General features: G+C 34.3%; 1 protein-coding gene across 4 annotated transcripts in view; it reads left to right on the plus strand.

The window, feature by feature from the left end:
• LOC136038805 (harmonin-like) overlaps positions 1-17,100 on the plus strand; it is a 156,489-nt gene extending 139,389 nt beyond the window's left edge. For all 4 annotated transcript variants that reach the window (XM_065722187.1, XM_065722188.1, XM_065722190.1 and 1 more), the window contains 5 exons: positions 855-953; positions 2,326-2,391; positions 4,303-4,371; positions 9,294-9,467; positions 15,790-17,100. In XM_065722187.1, the coding sequence (XP_065578259.1) occupies positions 855-953; positions 2,326-2,391; positions 4,303-4,371; positions 9,294-9,467; positions 15,790-16,788 (1,407 nt within the window). In that variant the 3' untranslated portion in view covers positions 16,789-17,100. The remainder of the gene's footprint in view (positions 1-854; positions 954-2,325; positions 2,392-4,302; positions 4,372-9,293; positions 9,468-15,789) is intronic.
• The last annotated feature ends 678 nt before the right edge of the window (positions 17,101-17,778 follow it).

The following is a 17,778-nucleotide window of genomic DNA, read 5'->3' on the forward strand; positions in this document are numbered from 1 at the left end:
GGAGAAGGGGTGAACCCTTTCCGAAGTATTTGTCTGGCTCATTAAAATGTAACAAAAACGTAGCCATTATAAACAAATTTTTGATAACAAGCTTATGACTTGGTGCAATTCTTTTGAAGATTCTCGCCAAGATCTCTTCAAAAATTATACAATTTTCCTTAGGCTCATAACTTCTTATTGGTACTTCTAAGTTAATCAGTGTAAGGGTCAGTGATGTGGCTCTATAATCTCGGCCCCAGACCAGGGGCGTAATTTGATTTGGTGCAGGGGAGAAACTGCACCCTCCAGAACTCAGTTCGCCCCATCCACAGATTTGAGTTCCCCCCAGCTAAAATTTACTTTCTGCAAAAAATCTTGTCAAGACTAAGATAAGCCTGTATAATTCAAGCATCCAGAGAAACAGGCCATTTTTCTTTAGTATATCTTTGCCCTTATGGTACCATATGGCTCATTTTTCATTTTTCACTGTCATTTTCTTTTAATTTGGGAAATTCAGCTCCACCTTTGCTCCCAAGTCCCCCCAGGATTACAACGAAAATACGCCGCTGCCCCAGACAGAGAGGAATGGCTTGCCACTGTCCTGAAACCAGCAAAAAACCATGTAGTCTAAAATAACCTTTGACAATGGATGGGATTTAAGTAGTAAGTAAAATTTTACATGTTAGGACTCACCGTTGGAGATACTTATATGAAACTTTGGGGCTATTACTATCTCATAAGGGTTACTTTTGAAAAAATAATCTTTTTCAAAATTTTATCCTTTAGGGTATTGGTTAGCTAGCACATGCCGTTCTTTGCTCACAGATGTTTGCCTCGAATTATTTGATAGTTCTATTAACTAATTCTTTTTCTAGGAAGAAAAACGAAATCTCGAATTGTTGAAACGCAGCCTTTCTCAGGGCTCTGTTCTTGATATATTTGACGACAGAGAAGAACATGGATGCATTAACAAGGTAAGACCTCTTGCAACAGTCTCGAAAATGTAGACTAAACTAAATAAGTGAAGAGAATGTGAAAAAAATAACAATGAAACTAATCTTTCTTTACGCTTAAGAAGAAATTAACTTAAAGGCTAAGCATAAAAGATTTCAATGGTTAGTCCCAAACATAGAAGATAAAATAGCAGCCCAACCAAACTTACAAACAGAAAAATTGCTCGTAAAGGTAAATGACAGTTATTTAAGATCCTTTCGTAAACACTACTTTCGTTTTTTTTAGATTTTTGCCATTTATTATTCTATAAAATAATTGACGTATATTCTAATAATTACCAAATATAAAAATAATTATAATAATAATTATTAAATACCAAAATGATTATAATACAAATAATAATAAAAATAGAAAAAAATAATAAAAATAATTATAAAAATAAATAATTATTTTTGAAAAAATAATTCTATAATACGTTTAGATAATCCATCTAAAAATAGAAAGCCAGAACAAAATCCTTGCAGTGAGTGCATTCAGGATGAGATTAATAAATAAAACTTGCAAAAATTCCACATTTTTGTAGATAGGAGCTTGAAACTTCTACAGTAGGGTTCTCTGATACGCTGAATCGGATGGTGTCATTTTCGTTAAGATCCTACGACATTTAGGGGGTGTTTCCCCCTATTTTCCTAAATAAGGCAAATATTCTCAGGCTCGTTACTTTTGATGGGTAAGACTAAACTTGATGAAACTTATATATTTAAAATCAGCATTAAAATGCGATTCTTTTGATGTAGCTATTGATATCAAAATTCAATTTTTTAGAGTTTTGGTTACTATTGAGCCGGGTCACTCCTTACTACAGTTCGTTACCACGAACTGTTTGACAGTTGGACACAAATAGTATTGGTGCAAACTCTTTATACTAATATCTTGCAATTTTAGTTTTACGCTTTTTATATACAAGTGCGACGCTAAAATTAAGAGAATACCATGTCATTTATGAAAATTGGCAATTTTTATCGACATATGTGACTATGATGTGGATCAGGCAAAGTCTTCAGCCGTTTTAAATAATTAAAAGCTAGATGGTGATGCTGTTATGATTTACAGATTCTTAAAATCTCCAGAGTGTGTACTTCCTCAATATTTCTACTTTAAGTGAGAATATGTTTGTTTAGAATCAAAATTTTATTTAAAACCTGGTAGGTGGCTCATTATCTAAGTTTAATATTCTTAAACTAAGTCTGATATTATTAAGTCAAATATTATCCAATAGTACAAATATTTTCCAACGGTTGTAAACATGTCTCTTTACAGTTGAGATAACTCAAAATACGGACACACAAATAAGTTCTTTCTTTTGTTAAATTTGATTTTTTTTTTTTCAAGGAAACTAACATGAAGCAGGAGACGGATAAAATAACAAATAAAATACCAAAGGAGCAACATCAAAAGGTAAGCAAGATTTGTAAAACTTAAAGTATGTTGTTTTTATAATCTTTGCCCGATGATGGACCTAATGCTAAAGTTTCATTTGTATTTTGAACAATATAAATTGCAATGCTTTGTCTATTAGTCGCTTTGATTCCAAAAATTTAATTGCAAGCAAAAAGTCATGCTAAAACTTACAAAAATAAACAAGCATGGTTAAAGCTTAGCTTGTATTTTATAAAAAAAAAAACAATACATGTGTTCAAACCTTTATTTTTAGGTTATATTTTGAGACAAAACGGACTCATTTATAAGTATTTTCTTTAAGATATAACGCTTTTGCAAGAATGGAAGCGAAGATTATTTTTAGTTGAAAATTATTATTTTAGTAAATGTGAATATACTTCTTGTAAATTGTCTTTAAATAGAAAAACAATGATTAGAGTTTTCAAAAAGGGAGATTATTAGTAAGAAATTCCAGAGTGCTTGTTATCCATGCATGTAATGCGAATTCAATAGAGTTATTCACAGGTCATATAGACTTACAGAAAATAAGTAAATGTGAATATACTTCTCCTAAATTGTCTTTAAATAGAAAAACAATGATTACAGTTTTCAAAAAGGGAGATTATTAGTAAGAAATTCCAGAGTGCTTCTTGTCCATGCATGAATTATGAATTCACATGATCATATAGAGTTATATAGAGCTATTCACAGTTCTTAAAGAGTTATAGAATATTAGTGTATGTGAATATAAGTAAATATACTTCTCTTAAATTGTCTTCGAATAGAAAAACAAAGATTACAGTTTTCAAAAAGGGAGATTATTAGTCAGAATTTCCACAGCGCATCTTTGTCATGAATAGAGTTATAAATAGAGATTTCTGTCGTGAATAGAACTAGCAGTGACTACATTTTCGTTAGAGCTACCAACTTCCTAGAGCTTAACACCATACATCATAAACAACAATATTATGTTCATGAACGGTTATTTGAACATTTCCATACATTTATTAATTAATAGAGAAGAATAACGTAAAATTGCTACTGCCACGTTTTTCTTCTTTTCACCAGCGCTCTATCAGAAAGTTTCGGAGAAAATAAATGTGTGAATACTTTCCTTCGACTGTACAATAGCCATGTATCAATATGTATCATATTATGTATACATATCAATACATATCATATGCATACATATCATACATACATATACATACATATCATATACATATCATATACATACATATCATATAGATATATACACATCATATATACATATGTATACATATCATGCATATCAATAATCAATACATATGTATACATATCATTATGTATCAATATGTATCGATAGCCGTTTCAATATTTGGGGCTTGCTCTTAATCTGTGGAACAAATTGGGAATTTCACCTTCAAAATTAAATGTTAATATTCCCTAGTAGATTAATCTAAATGAAATTATTACAAACATGGTGCCAAAATAGGGGACTATCATGAAATGACGGTGAAAAAAGCATTTCCTTCAGTCTTCTTCCTCCTCTAAAAATAATCATTAACCTTGGCCTTAATCACTGGTGGATTCTGGGGGCCAGGGGCCTGGCCCCGCAAGATTTTTTCGACACCCTCTTTCCCTGTTTTTTCTTCTTTCAATCTTTTTCTAGAATAAATTTGTCAATTTTACCAGCTATTGGCACCCTGGTCACATCCCCCCCCCCAATATTTTGCTCTACATCAGCCCCTAGCTCTAACCCAATACAAATCCTATCCCTGGCTCTAGCCTGTTTATGTGTGCTAAAAGATTCAACGAATGATTTGTAATCTAATAATATTTATCTGATTTAAATTACTTTTTTAGCACCAATTTAGCAAAATTAACTTTACTTTTATCAAGTTGTTTTGCGTAATTCATATATTGCAATTAATATTTTAATCATTTTAGCTACTCGAGGAGTTTCGTCACGTTCGTGAAAAAATGTTCTGCAATGATAATAATCCTCCTAAATCACAGGTATGTTGCTACTGATAAGAGATAATTTTTGATTCAGTCAATAGCTAATTGTTCTTTGGAAAGTCGTACGTTTTTACTGAAATTAGTAAGTCAGCTTTCATTTAAGGGTGCAATTGTTGACCGCTGTTTGGGAATGAGAAAAAAAAATAGGAAACAGGAGGAAGTCACCGACATAAATTCAGCTAAGCTTAGGGGTAGCAAGGGAGACAAGACTTAGGCAAGACTTATGGCAAGACTTCACTCATTCATTTTTATAAAACTTTTCCAAGATTTTCAGGCTATTTCTAAAGTTAAATGGGGGATCAATACCTGGTGTGCCAATTGGAGGAAGCAATTGTTTCCTCCTCATAGATTTCGAAAATTCCTTTTTATGTATCTTCAACTTATTTAAAAAGAAAAAAACCTCCCCTCACCTTCCTGCGTTTTTAGGAAATGGTACCTCTTAACAATGTCCCCTCAATTTGATATAATTTAACGTGATGTGGTTAAAAATCACACTTTGAGATTATACTAAGGGCCCTATTCCTCTAGGCTCGTATTAAGCTTAAAAAAATTTTAAAGTCATGTGATATTTTTTGTTTGCTTAACAGGCTATTTATGCTTTCGGTGAAATTAAGGACGATAGGGAGAATTTGATGAATAGCTTGTTATTGCAAAGTTTGAAAATACTTACCATTGCAGTGGTTTCAATTCAAGAAAATTTAGGGGTAAGGGTGAGTCAACCCTATTTTTTCAACATCCAAAGGGGGGAGGCAAATTTATCATTTTTTTCCATTGTTTTAATGAAAACATCAAAAAAGGTATTTTTCAGTGAGAATACCCCAAAAATGTATTTCTCAAAACCTCGAGGGGAAGAAGAATCTTTGGGGGTTGGGCACAGGATCGTCTCCGTTGACACTACTGTAGCATTCACAACATTGCTTTTTCTAAATGTATGAACAATGAAGTGCCAGGGGACGCAGTCCAAGTGTGAGTAGCATTTACAAAGGGCAAATGTCAGAAAGTGCACGTAAAACACACTAGTCTATTTGATTTTTCATTTATCTTTGCTTAGAGTGAATTAAAGATTTTTTGTGTTATCTTTTTAGAGATAAGGTAACATTCTGTATATGAACAGGTAATATATATTAAAATGTCAAGAATAGCTCATTCAGGCGTGTGAATTTATTTTGAAGGCGGGACGAGTTTAAAAAATTGTAAAATAAATAGGGTAATTAATGTTGAAAATATAACAACACTACGAACATGCTTAGAATTCTTTAAGAGATTTTTTACAGACAAGAAATAAAAAATCTTTCTAATATGGGCTTATTTAAACAAACAAATAGCTACAATAACACATAATTAAATTCTTTAAATAAAATGATGGATCAAAGTTAAAGGATATAACAAGATGGGGATAAAGATTAACATTTTGGCTGGAACAGAAAAGGTATAGAATTTAAATCCATTTGATTAACTTTGATTAATTCCCCATCTGATTACTCCCCATCTCCCCATCATTTGATTAACTCCCCATCTTTCAAAGCTCTAAAGAAAAACTATTGTTAAGATTTGATATAAAAATTCTATTGGTAATCAATAATTTTAATCAAATAGTCAAATTTAAATAGCAATCCAAAATCTTAATTCTCAAGCTGTAAGACCATAAGAAAAAACTTAAGAAATAATTGTAAACTTTAAACTCACAGGAATATACAAATATTCCTATTATAAGCCAATAAGAAAATTATTTCAATTAAAACTAGCAAACATTAATTTCTAAATATGACTTTCAAAAAGAAGTCTTTAAAAAAAAGTTAAGAATAATAGGGTCTTAAAAAGATGAACCAAAATAGTTTCAAACTAAGCTGCAACATTCGAACTGAAGTAATTCAAATTCAGACTTGAAGTGAAAAGAGATTGCTATCAACGAATAAATCAAACACACACAAAAAATAAAATGAATAACTAAAAAAAAATAATTATCATTAAAACTGAATGTGTGAAATGGATTGGATCAATTCATCAAGCATTTTTTGTTTGACAGAGTGGGTTGTAAATATTAGTCTGTAAATATTAGTCAAAAAATGTCACATAAGGCCTTTGGAATCGCTGTAGCAAATTCTCTTCAGGTTTCATGATTCAGCAAATCGAATTTCAGACTCGCAGCGAATAGAAACTGTTAACAATGAATAAATGAAACCCAAAACTAACACAAATTAAAATAAATAATAACAAATAAAAGAAATTCTATGTTGTCATTAACGTGTTCAAACAGTTCGTGGTAACGAACTGTAGTAAGTACCGACCTGGCTCGATAGTGACCGAAACTCTAAAAAACGGAATTTTGATACCAATAGTTACATAAAATGAATAGTATTTTAATGCTGATCTTAAATATATAAGTTTCATCAATAAAAATATTTAAGTTTTACCCAGCAAAAGTTACGAGCCTGAGCAAATTTGTCTTATTTTAGAAATTAGGGGGAAACACCCCCTAAAAGCCGTCAAATCTTAACGAAAATCACACCGTGTGATCAGAGAACCCTTCTGTAGTAGTTTCAAGATCCTGTCTACAAAATGTTGAATTTTGTATTTTTTGCGACAATACAGATTACGGATGAGTGTTTATTTATTTGTTTGTTTTCTTTTGTTTTTTTCCTAGGGGTGATCGTATGGACCCAGTGGTCCTAGAATGTTGCAAGAGGGCTCATTCTAACATAAATTGAAAGTTTTAGTGCCCTTTCTAAGTGACCAAAAAACGGAGGGCACCTAGGCCCCCTCCCACGGTTAGTTTTTTCCAAAAGTTACCGAATCAAAATTCTGAGATAGCCATTTTATTCAACATAGTCGAAAAACCTAATAACTATGTCTTTGGGGACGACTTACTCCCCCACAGTTCCCGTGCAAGTTACAAGCTTTGACCAGTGTTTGCATATAGCGATGGTTATTGGGAAGTGTACAGACGTTTTCAAGGGGATTTTGTTGGTTGGGGGGAAGGGGTTACGTGAAGGGATTTTTGCATAGAGGAATTTGTCATGGGGGAAGTGAATTTCGATGAAGGGGGCGCAGGATTTTTTAGCATTATTTAAAATAAAAAATAAATATGAAAAAGTTTTTTTCAACTGAAAGTAAGGAGCAGCATTAAAACTTAAAACAAACAGAAATTATTACGCATATGAGGGCTTCATCTCTTCCTAATACTTAGCTCTTTACGCTAAAGAATTTTTAGTAATTTCAACTATTCATTCTACGGCTTTGTGATTCAGGGGTCATTCTTAAGGAATTTGGACACACTTTTAGCTATAGTGTAAAGAGCAAGGTATTGACTTGGGGGTGAACCCCCTCATGTACGCAATAAAAATACGAATATAGAAGTTCATTACGTAAGTTAATTCGTAAGCTATTAATAAAAATTCTATTAATAAAATTTTCGTAAAAAATTAAAAGTTCTAGTTGCATTTTTAAGTAACCAAAAAATTGGACGGTAGCTAGGCCTCCTCCTCGGCTCTTTTTTCTCAAAATCATATGATCGAAACCATGAAAAAGCCATTTAGCAAAGAAAAACCATTAATATGAAACTTTTGTTAAATTATTCATGTGCGGGGAGCTAAAATCAAAACATGCATTAGTTCAAAAACGTTCAGAAATTAAATAAAAAACGAGACTTTTTAATTGAAAGTTAGGAGTGACATTAAATCTTAAAATGAATAGAAATTACTCTGTATATGAAAGGGGCTATTCCCTTCTCAGCGCCCCACTCTTTACGCTAAAGTTTGACTCGTTCTCTCAACTCTACTTTTTAAAACAGTAAAAAACTTTAGCGCAAAGAGCGGGGCGCTGAGGAGGGAATAGCCTCTTTCATATACGGAGTAATTTCTGTTCGTTTTAAGATTTAATGTCGCTAGTTTTTTAATTTAATTTGTTTAATAGGACGGGTCGTAAATATCAGTTTTGCATAGAATGCCATATAACGCCTTCTAAATTTCTGCATCAAATTCTTTTCAGCTTTCTGGATTCATTAAACTGAATTCAGACTTAAAGCGAACAGAAATACTATCCAAGTGAGACTCAAAACGAACATAAATTAAAAAGAATAATGATAAAACCGGAACTTTTATTTTTAATAAAACCAAATACGGTGAAGTAGATTGGGGCAGTCCACTGAACATGTTTTGTTTAACAGGGCTGGCTGTAAGAATTAGTTTGACAAAAAATGTCATATAACACCTTTTAATAGTTGCAGCAAATTCTCTTCAGATTTCAATTTTTTTAGTTTAAATTTGCTAAAATTGACTTCTTTGTTAGGGCTTATTCGCAATCAGCCTAGTTGACGTCGAGACCTTCTAAAGCTGAGATTTAGATAACGCTAGATCCTTTTATAATTAGATTTGGTTAAGCTGTGGAAGCATAAGTAGTTTGGATTTTTTTAAATTTATTTAAGGCCAGCCAATCAGAAGACTTTATTATCACTTCTTAGATTATTAAAAAAAACTTTTGTGCCAGTTTCATATCAGATTACTTTGTTCTGAATTATAAAATCAATTAAGAACAAATATGGTGAATATTTTTTGTCGCAATTAGGTATCATATAAATGTATATTTCATGATGAATGATCCTTTATACAGCCTTCGCTGCGGCAATATAACACTATATATTAAAGTTTAAAAATCATACTTCAATATAGTAAAATGATTTTTCCCCAATAAATGGCAAGAGGGATAAATCGCGTGGAATTAAGGTAAAATCTAACTCTCCTGTCATATTCCTCTTCCTACTGTAGGCACCTATTCAATGGTGATTTTTCAAATTGTCGAAGAAAACGTACTAGCTCCCACCCTTCCCCCCACCTGTAGGTACCTTTGCAATGGCCCTATTCCTGCAAATCAGTTTACAATATTTTCTTCAAGAAAAACTTATTTTCAAATTTTGGTTCTAGGTCTTAGAAAAGGAAGTCTTCATCGTGACTAAACAAGAGCTTGACGTTATCGTTCCGAAACAAGTTCAGTTTCAAGAATCAGTGCCAGCCGAAAGACCAATTCAAATAGAAAAAGAGGTTGTATTAAGAACTCTCTCAGCACCTCCTGTGCCACCGCCACTGCCCACTGACCGAGTAAGTTACAAAACAACCTAATGATTCTGTATTGGATGCAAACTATTATTCTTCTAAGGAAAAGAGATGCAAATTACTAAAGTCTGCCAAAATGCCGCATTACCAGCCGCTGCTAGGATTCTCAAAATTGCGTTTTAACTTTTCAAACAGTTCGTGGTAACGAATGTAGTAAGGAGCCACCGGGCTCAGTAGTAACCGAAACTCTAAGAAATGAAGTGTTGATACCAATAGTTACATCAAAAGAATCAAATTTGAATGCTGATTCTAAATATATAAATTTCATCAGTTTAATTTTACCAGTCAAAAGTTACGAGCCTGAGAAAATTTGCCTTATTTTCGAAAATAGGAGTAAAGACCCCTTAAAAGTGATAGAATCTTAACGAAAATCACACCATCAGATTCAGCGTAACAGAGAACCCTAGAGTAGAAGTTTCAAGCACCTATCTACAAAAATGTGGAATTTTGCATTTTTTGCTACAAGACAGATCACGGATGCGTGTTTATAAACGTTAAAGATATCGCTTTTATCAAAGAAACTACACTAAGTACAAATTGAAACAGATCGTATCTATACGTTTTTATCACTAGATTAAAGAAACTTTGATAGACCTTTAGTTGCCAGAATGTCAACATCAGAGGCGCCATTTGGGCCAAATCATGGGGTGGGCATGGGGCATTTGACGGAACTTGAGACTTTTATTATGAATCTTACCTACTTTCAAAGTTTACAAGGATTAATAGCAAATAGCATAATTACCCCAAGGGTCGTCAGGTAATTACGCTCTTTGGCTAATAGGCGTGCAGTTAGTTCAAACCATTTGAACAGAATGGTTTATGTTGGACATAATGGATAATTATGGCCGGAAAAGGGCCCTTTGTGGTGGAGGTTTGGGCCCCCTGGAAAATCTGGGGTGGGCATTTGCCCACCCCTGACCCCCCAAATGGCGCCTCTGGTCAACATGTGAATATGGCTTCCTTTTCTGGAAGAGAAAGGTTTTATGAATCAGAGTGCTCAGAAGACTAACTTTAAAGGAGTAACAGATTTCTCTTCTGTTTATAACTCGAAAGGGAAATGTAAAACGAAATTGCCATAAATACTGAATTCAGAAATTAATAATGTTGAAAATACATTTTACTCACTTCAAATTTGACTTATCTATATAAAGCAAGTTCATTCTCTGCCTTGTAAGCTTTGGGCTTATGACACTCTCTTGGGGTAAGAAATTAGCTATTAGAAAAAAGTATTCTTTGCACATTGAAGCAATTTTTTTTTTTTTTTTAAGTAGAACTGTTAGAATTGCAACTGGTATTTTCTTCGATCCTGAAGCCCATACACAATGAGATCTCATGAATATCAAGATTTAGCCCTAATTTCAACCAATCAAAATTTATAATAGATTTTTTCATCCAATCAGAAAATTCTATATGAATGGGCCTATGAGTAATCAAATTATAAAAAAAACTAGCTGTTGGGGTGGCACTTCGCGCCCCCCAAGCCCCCCGCGCACGTAAGTCGTTACGCGCCATATTAGTTACGCGCCATTGTAGTTGTGTACCTGTGTACCACCTATGAATATAGATAGATTTATATATGTGTTTTGAACTACGTAAAACTTGCGAATATACAACATTCTTGGCTTTCCCATTGTCTGTGCATATACAAACCCTTATGTACTTATAATGACGTCATATACAAACGCTCTTTTTACAAACAAACAAACATGCATACACACAACTCGTTTTTATATAGATAGACTAGCTGTTGGGGTGGCGCTTCGCGCCACCCCAACACCTAGTTGGTGGGGCGCTTCGTACATAAAACTTCATGACGCATACAGCTCAATCCTTATAATAACGTCAGTCGACAAACATGACGTCAGTCGACACACAAACATGACGTCACTCGACATTAACACACACACAGACAACTTATTTATATATATTTATAGATATATAGATAGATACAAAACAAATTAACTGCGTAAAACTTGCGAATATACAACATTCTTCGCTGTCCAATTGTCGCTGCATATAAATAGATTGTCAGGTTTACCGACCTTCGAACATGCAACGTACAGTTGTCCATGGGAAAAACAATCAGTATTAAGATCCATACCACATTTTTCTAATGATTGACCTTGAGCTTTGTTGATGGTGATTTCAAATGCTAATCGAATTGGGAATTGCAATCTTTTAAATTGAAAAGGCAGATCTATTGGAATTATGGGAATGCGACGAATAAGAACAGCATCACCCTCAAAAGGCCCTGTCAAGATTGTGGCCTCTATTAAGTTTTCAATTGTTTTTTTTTTGCGGCAAGTCGCGTGCCATTGCAAAGCTTTGGTGGGTTTATGTTACGTAACAATATTATTGGTACGCCTATTTTTAGTTGTAGCACGTGTGGTGGAAACCCTGAAAGATCCACGGAATTTAAAAATTCAGATGGATAATTAACCGCCTCATTTGGTTCCAAAACTGTGTCGACTGACTTGTAAAGGACTGCCTGGTCTCGAGTCTTCGTCAAAACAATATTGTTGATTTCGTGGACGTCCATATTTTTGGGTGCAAGAATCGCTCTTCACTTAGTCATTTATTATTTTTATAATTGTTTAGAATATTCGGAAATACTTTTTCAATCAATTCATTTTTGGACGTCACTAAATTACAGAATTCAGCAGGTAGTTGTATATGTCCTGAAATTGAGTCTACTGGGAGCTTTCCGTTTCCATTTGCCAGCAATGGATCTGAAAATGTTTGACCAGAGTCATCGTTTTGCCATCGGACACACATTTTTGTAGTTAATTTTAATGTCTTTACGTGTGCCCATAAATTAGAATTTTTCAGGCAAGCATTCATTTCGTCTGCAGGGGTTGATCTAGGTATTATAGGTAATGTTTGCCTGAAATCTCCCGCAAGCGATATTAATGTGCTGCCAAGAAATTTCGCAACGTGCATTCAATTCAGAATTTCTATCACCGATGAAGTACAATTGTAAAAAATTTATGATTATCGCCTAAGAATGGTAGAAGGACCCTTCTCTATGATAAATTTGCCCTTTTACTTTGAAAGTAGGCATAAATTGATCAGGATTTTCGATTTGGGAACCAAACGACGTCATTTGGAAACAGGAGTTATATTTTCTGATTTTTGATAAAAAAAAACACTTGGATTCTGACGTAGTTCCAGTAAGCAAAGTCTTCAATGGCTCTGGGGGTGCAGCCAGTTGAGGAAGTTTAACTTTTCCTGAGGCACAACACATTCCCATTGTTTCACCATTTAATTTCGAGGCCTTGCAGTAGGGACAAATTTTAGACATAGTCCCAATTTGAACACATCTAATACAATCATCGACTGGGCTGTACCTGAATGCCATGCGATAATTTTCACGTTGCTCTTGTGATTCCTCGGCACTTTTTCTTTTGGCATTATCTCTTGAAGCCGCAAGCCTGTTTTCACGTTGCTCTTGTGATTCCTCGGCACACCTTCTTTTTTCACTTTCTCGTTTAGCAGCAAGTCTGGTTTCGCGTTGCTCAGGTAGTTCCTCGACACGCCTTCGTTGACGGAAATTGCACATTCCTAATCTGGCATTATCTCTTGAAGCCGCAAGCCTGTTTTCACGTTGCTCTTGTGATTCCTGTTCTTACTTTCTGTTCTTGCTTTCTCTATCAGCCGCAAGCCTGTTTTCTTGCTGTTCTTGTGATTCCTCGGCACGCTTTCTTTTCTTACTTTTTCTATCAGCAGCAAGTTTTTTGGCATAGACTCTTTCAGCAGCTTCATCGGCTGTTGCCATTGTAGGTTCTTCAGTCATTTTACAATTAAACATTTTTCCGTCCACGATCTTCTTACAATTAAAAATTTGTCTTTGAACGAATCTCTTAAATACCTTTAATGACGTCATCGTCATAACAAACATGACGACAACTAACTTCATGACAACATGATGACATGACGTCATTCGAAAGACATAACACACATATAACTTATTTTTATATATATAGATATGTTCCTTTTTGCAAAATTCAACTCAGTTCAGTCGAACCTGGATAGAGCCTGTGTGGATCTAAGTTCAGGGTAGTGGTTCACTAATTTCAATACCCCAAGAATTTAAAAGCATCTGATATTAGAGATGCTGATTGCTAATTTTGGGATAAATTTGTGCCAATAAAGTAATATACATGACATGCTAGTACGTCCTTGTATACCGGGTGTCAGTGGGATAGTTACTGGCTAAAACAATTTTGCTGGGAGTGGAAGATAACTGTTATTTTTTGGTATACTTCATTTGTCTACTCCAAGAACCAAAAATATTCCCTAATCAGAACTATGTATTTTTTATTTAAGAAAATAATGCCTTATCGACCTACCTTACATACAGAAAGGTAGCCATCTATTTTATCTATTGGTCTTCCTAGCCTGGGGTACCGAAATTTACTGATTTCTTTTTCTTGTAAATTGAACTAAACAGATCTTACTAAGGAATTAAGACATCTTTATTTCAATTTTGTGTTCCCATTCTTTTTTGTCAAAAGTAAAAATCACGAGGGGTTATTCTGCCATTCTCACTGTATAAAGTACCTCTTCTTATCCGGGTCACTACCTTTCAGCTAAACTTTAGCACATCTACGCTCCCCTTGCATTTTTGCGGTATGAATTTCTCCGCATTTTTACGGTTTTAATGTTCTAAGATAAAAAAAAAAAACAGTTCTTCTATCGCCCACTAGCTGAGATTTAGCTTTATCAGTCTACTCAATTATACTTTTAAAGCTCCTTTGTAGTTTCTCTTAAATTGAAAAGGTATTGAAAAGGCATTTAAGCAATTTGAAAATGGGAAATATTTCTATTGCCAAGCAAGCTTACGTTAGTCTCCAAGAAAAAAGTCAAATTTGTCTTACAAAGTCTTACAAAACTGTTCTTCAAGTACATTATACAAGGTTTTTAGTTATAGGTCAACCAACCGTATCATGTCTTTTTTTATCCGTGTTGGTTTGGTAAACGGTGGCTCAAGCAGAGACAGCTTATTGAAGAGAGGGTAGGGCATGCAACATTTCAAAACAGTCATCTACACCTTGCCAAGCTCCTAATTGGAGGAGGGACCCAACTGGTGCCGCAACTCGTCTTTGAGTGCCTAATTTGGATTCTATGGATTTGTGCCACTGGGATTTTAGGAGAACCAACAGTACTCCTTTTAGGAGGGCTTAATCCATATTCAGCAATAGGCCTAATACTTTATTTGTAAATAGGGAAACTATTGGTGGATGGTAACAAGGCTCTTGTTACCACCAAGTGGTATAAAAGAGTCTCACTCGGCTTTCTAGCAAAGGTGGATTAGGTCTGATCAACATGTATGCCCAGAGAGAGGTCAGATGAGCAAAGAATTTCAAAAAGACTAAAGTTTGTCAGCCCTCTGGATAGCTTCATCCTTAAAGATAAAGTTGGGATGTCGACTTAAAGCCCACTATTAGATCAATTTGGTGAATTTGTAACACATTAGCCTTGGACGAGTTAAAGCTGACTATCCAAACATCATATCACTTTATATCCCCGGGAGATCAAATTAGGTACAAGGGGGACAGCAGCTTGGACCGTGGTGTTGGACCCAAAATGGTGGGGAATGTTAATGGGATTGCTTCTTGTATCGTTGAAGTGCAACACCAAAATCGTGGGTCATAGGTTACTATCCTGATGAACCCCTGACTTTGATGGATACTCTCTAGAAGTAAGACTATTTAGCACTATTCAGAGGTCCTACACTAACATACACTAACACAAATACAATCCAAAGAGAGCTGGGTTCCAACCACCTGGCGTAGATCTCAGAACGCCACTTGTGCTGCACTATTCTGCCGCGCCTGGAAAAATTCCACCACGCTTGGAACACCCTCTGAAACGCTTGACACGCTCTCCAAAACACTTGACTCAGTTATGATACGCTCTGCACGCACCATATTCTATGCATGATTTCTAATAGAGAGTACTCCCTTGCAAAAATCCTACCATCTATTTTTTTATTTTATTTGATGAGTATTTGATTTTATGTACACCATAGTTGTCAAGCTGCTTTCCTGATTTTCAATCCCATACGCCACTCACTTCGTACCGACAGAAATAAATTTTTTTTTGAGCATTTAGTACTATTACTTCCACATAAAATCGGCCCCCAAACCCCATTTCATTTCCTAGCTCAAGGGCATGAAACGTAGATCAGCACCATCGGTAAAGACTGTCTTAGTTCAATGTTGTGTATTTCTTACACGTAAAATACCTTGTATATGCTAGCCAGTATGATTATACAATTTTCTTCTAAACGCTTCTTTTCTTTCAGCCATTAAGAAGAGTGTCTGCTCCGACAAGAATCTATCTTTCAAAGCCAACCACTTCATCCCCTGACCTAGTGGACCCATTTGCAACTCCAGAAAAAATGCCACCGCCCCCTCAGCCACCATCTACCTACTTTGATAGTTTCAAAAAATCAAAATCAACAGTTCAAATTTCGTTTGGGGAATATCCTAATCCAGGTCAGCTACCACCTCCAACAAAACTTGAATTCTTACCGCCTAAAGAAATGTCTGAATTCAAATCTGGAGAAGCACATACACAGAATATGCTTAAAGAAGAACTTAGCGAAACTCTTTCACGATCTAAGCTTAAGCAGAGAATGAGTGCGTACATGATTTCTGGTGAAGATGGACCAGATACCACTGCGGATAAAAATAAAAGAAGCGTGAATGGTACTCACAAGGAGGCTGCAGAGCCCAAAGCCCAAAGTGAATGTAAAACTACTTCATCGAACTATATTGCCAACCAAAATGGTTCACAACCATATAATCAAAAAATGTCAATAAACAAAACAGCCAAAATAGCTGAGAAAACTGTGTCCACTAGTTCTCTTGAACAGCAAAATGGAGCCCAGCAACAAGGTCAGCTGATACAAGAAGTTTTGCAGAAATTTAAAAAAAATGAAGGAAGACTTTTAAGTCGTACCGGTGAATTAAAGGTGTCAAAATTGAAAAACGATGATAATAAGAATTCTAATTTAAAGCCCAAAAGTGGAGCTGATGAAAACGTAAGTTTGAAGCAAAATGGTATCGAAGCAACGACATCTGCCTTGAGATCAAGCAGAGGAATTGAAAAAGGTAGTGAGAACACTGTGAAGAATCGACCCGAATTAAAAGATTTAGTGCCAAAAGTAGATATTTCAAATTTTAAAATTCAAACTTATGATTCAAGTAGTACACCTCATGTTAAAGAATTAGCTGGAAAGTTTGAAAATGGTGTTTTGAAAAAATCTGGTGAAAAGGTCACAATCATCATTAAAAAATAGTGAAATAGATAGTCTTTTAAGTTATTTCGTTGTATTTTCGATTCCGCTTGGAAGAAATTATTATAAAGACTTGTTTGTAAATTAAAGCAGCATGGAAAGTTCTAAATTTTTAGATATTATATTATATTTCTATTTATTCGTAAGTTTAAGCAGTAAGCATTACCTGAAGAAATCTATAAAGCAAAAAGCTGTAACCAAGCTCAGGCTTTGGCAAAGGTGGGTTATGTAAATTCCAGGTAATATTAAGTAATTAGTTAATTTATCAATTTTCATAGAAAATTAATGAATTACAAATAAATTTTGAATGAGTAATAGGAAGTATCAATGTTGAATCCGAACCACTTATTTATCTTCTTCTTTTTTTACATGTGAGGAAATGGCATTTTTTTTTAGTTTTGAACAAAAGAAAATACCTAATGAAAGTGTTTAGCTAATTGAAAAGCCCAAATATAACCCAAAAAGATGCTTCATATTCATCAAAGTATCAATCACTGCGTTGTGGTGTTATTAAATTTTGTTAATAGCAAATAATACCAGTAAGTTATTATTATTAAATATCTATTGTCACTACTAATAACTCCTGGTCGTTTCAAGCGCAATAAAACCAAAGGCAACAATACAGCCATTGCATTAAGAAAAAGAAACTAGAGTTGACGCTGTTAGAGACATGTTATTTAAAAAATTTTTGACCAAAACGTTACTAATACTTTCGATGAAAAAAAGGTAAAAAATACAGTTGTAGTTTGTAGTTTATTTCTACGCACAAAACCAAAAAAAGTGGAATACAAACAGTGATAAATTGAGTAGGTAAAAAAACATAAATCAAAACAAAAAAGACTTCAAACATTGCAGAAAAAATGTAACTAGCCTACTTCAGTAAGAAATAACTCAAAAAAGGGTCATACTCAGAAGTAACATTCAAAGTTCTCACGCCTGGAGCTTCATTAAGACAACTTATTTGTTTGAACCAAACGAAAAACTCATATAAAC

This window comes from Artemia franciscana, chromosome 18, assembly GCF_032884065.1.
Source record: "Artemia franciscana chromosome 18, ASM3288406v1, whole genome shotgun sequence".
Taxonomy (NCBI): Eukaryota; Metazoa; Arthropoda; class Branchiopoda; order Anostraca; family Artemiidae; genus Artemia; species Artemia franciscana.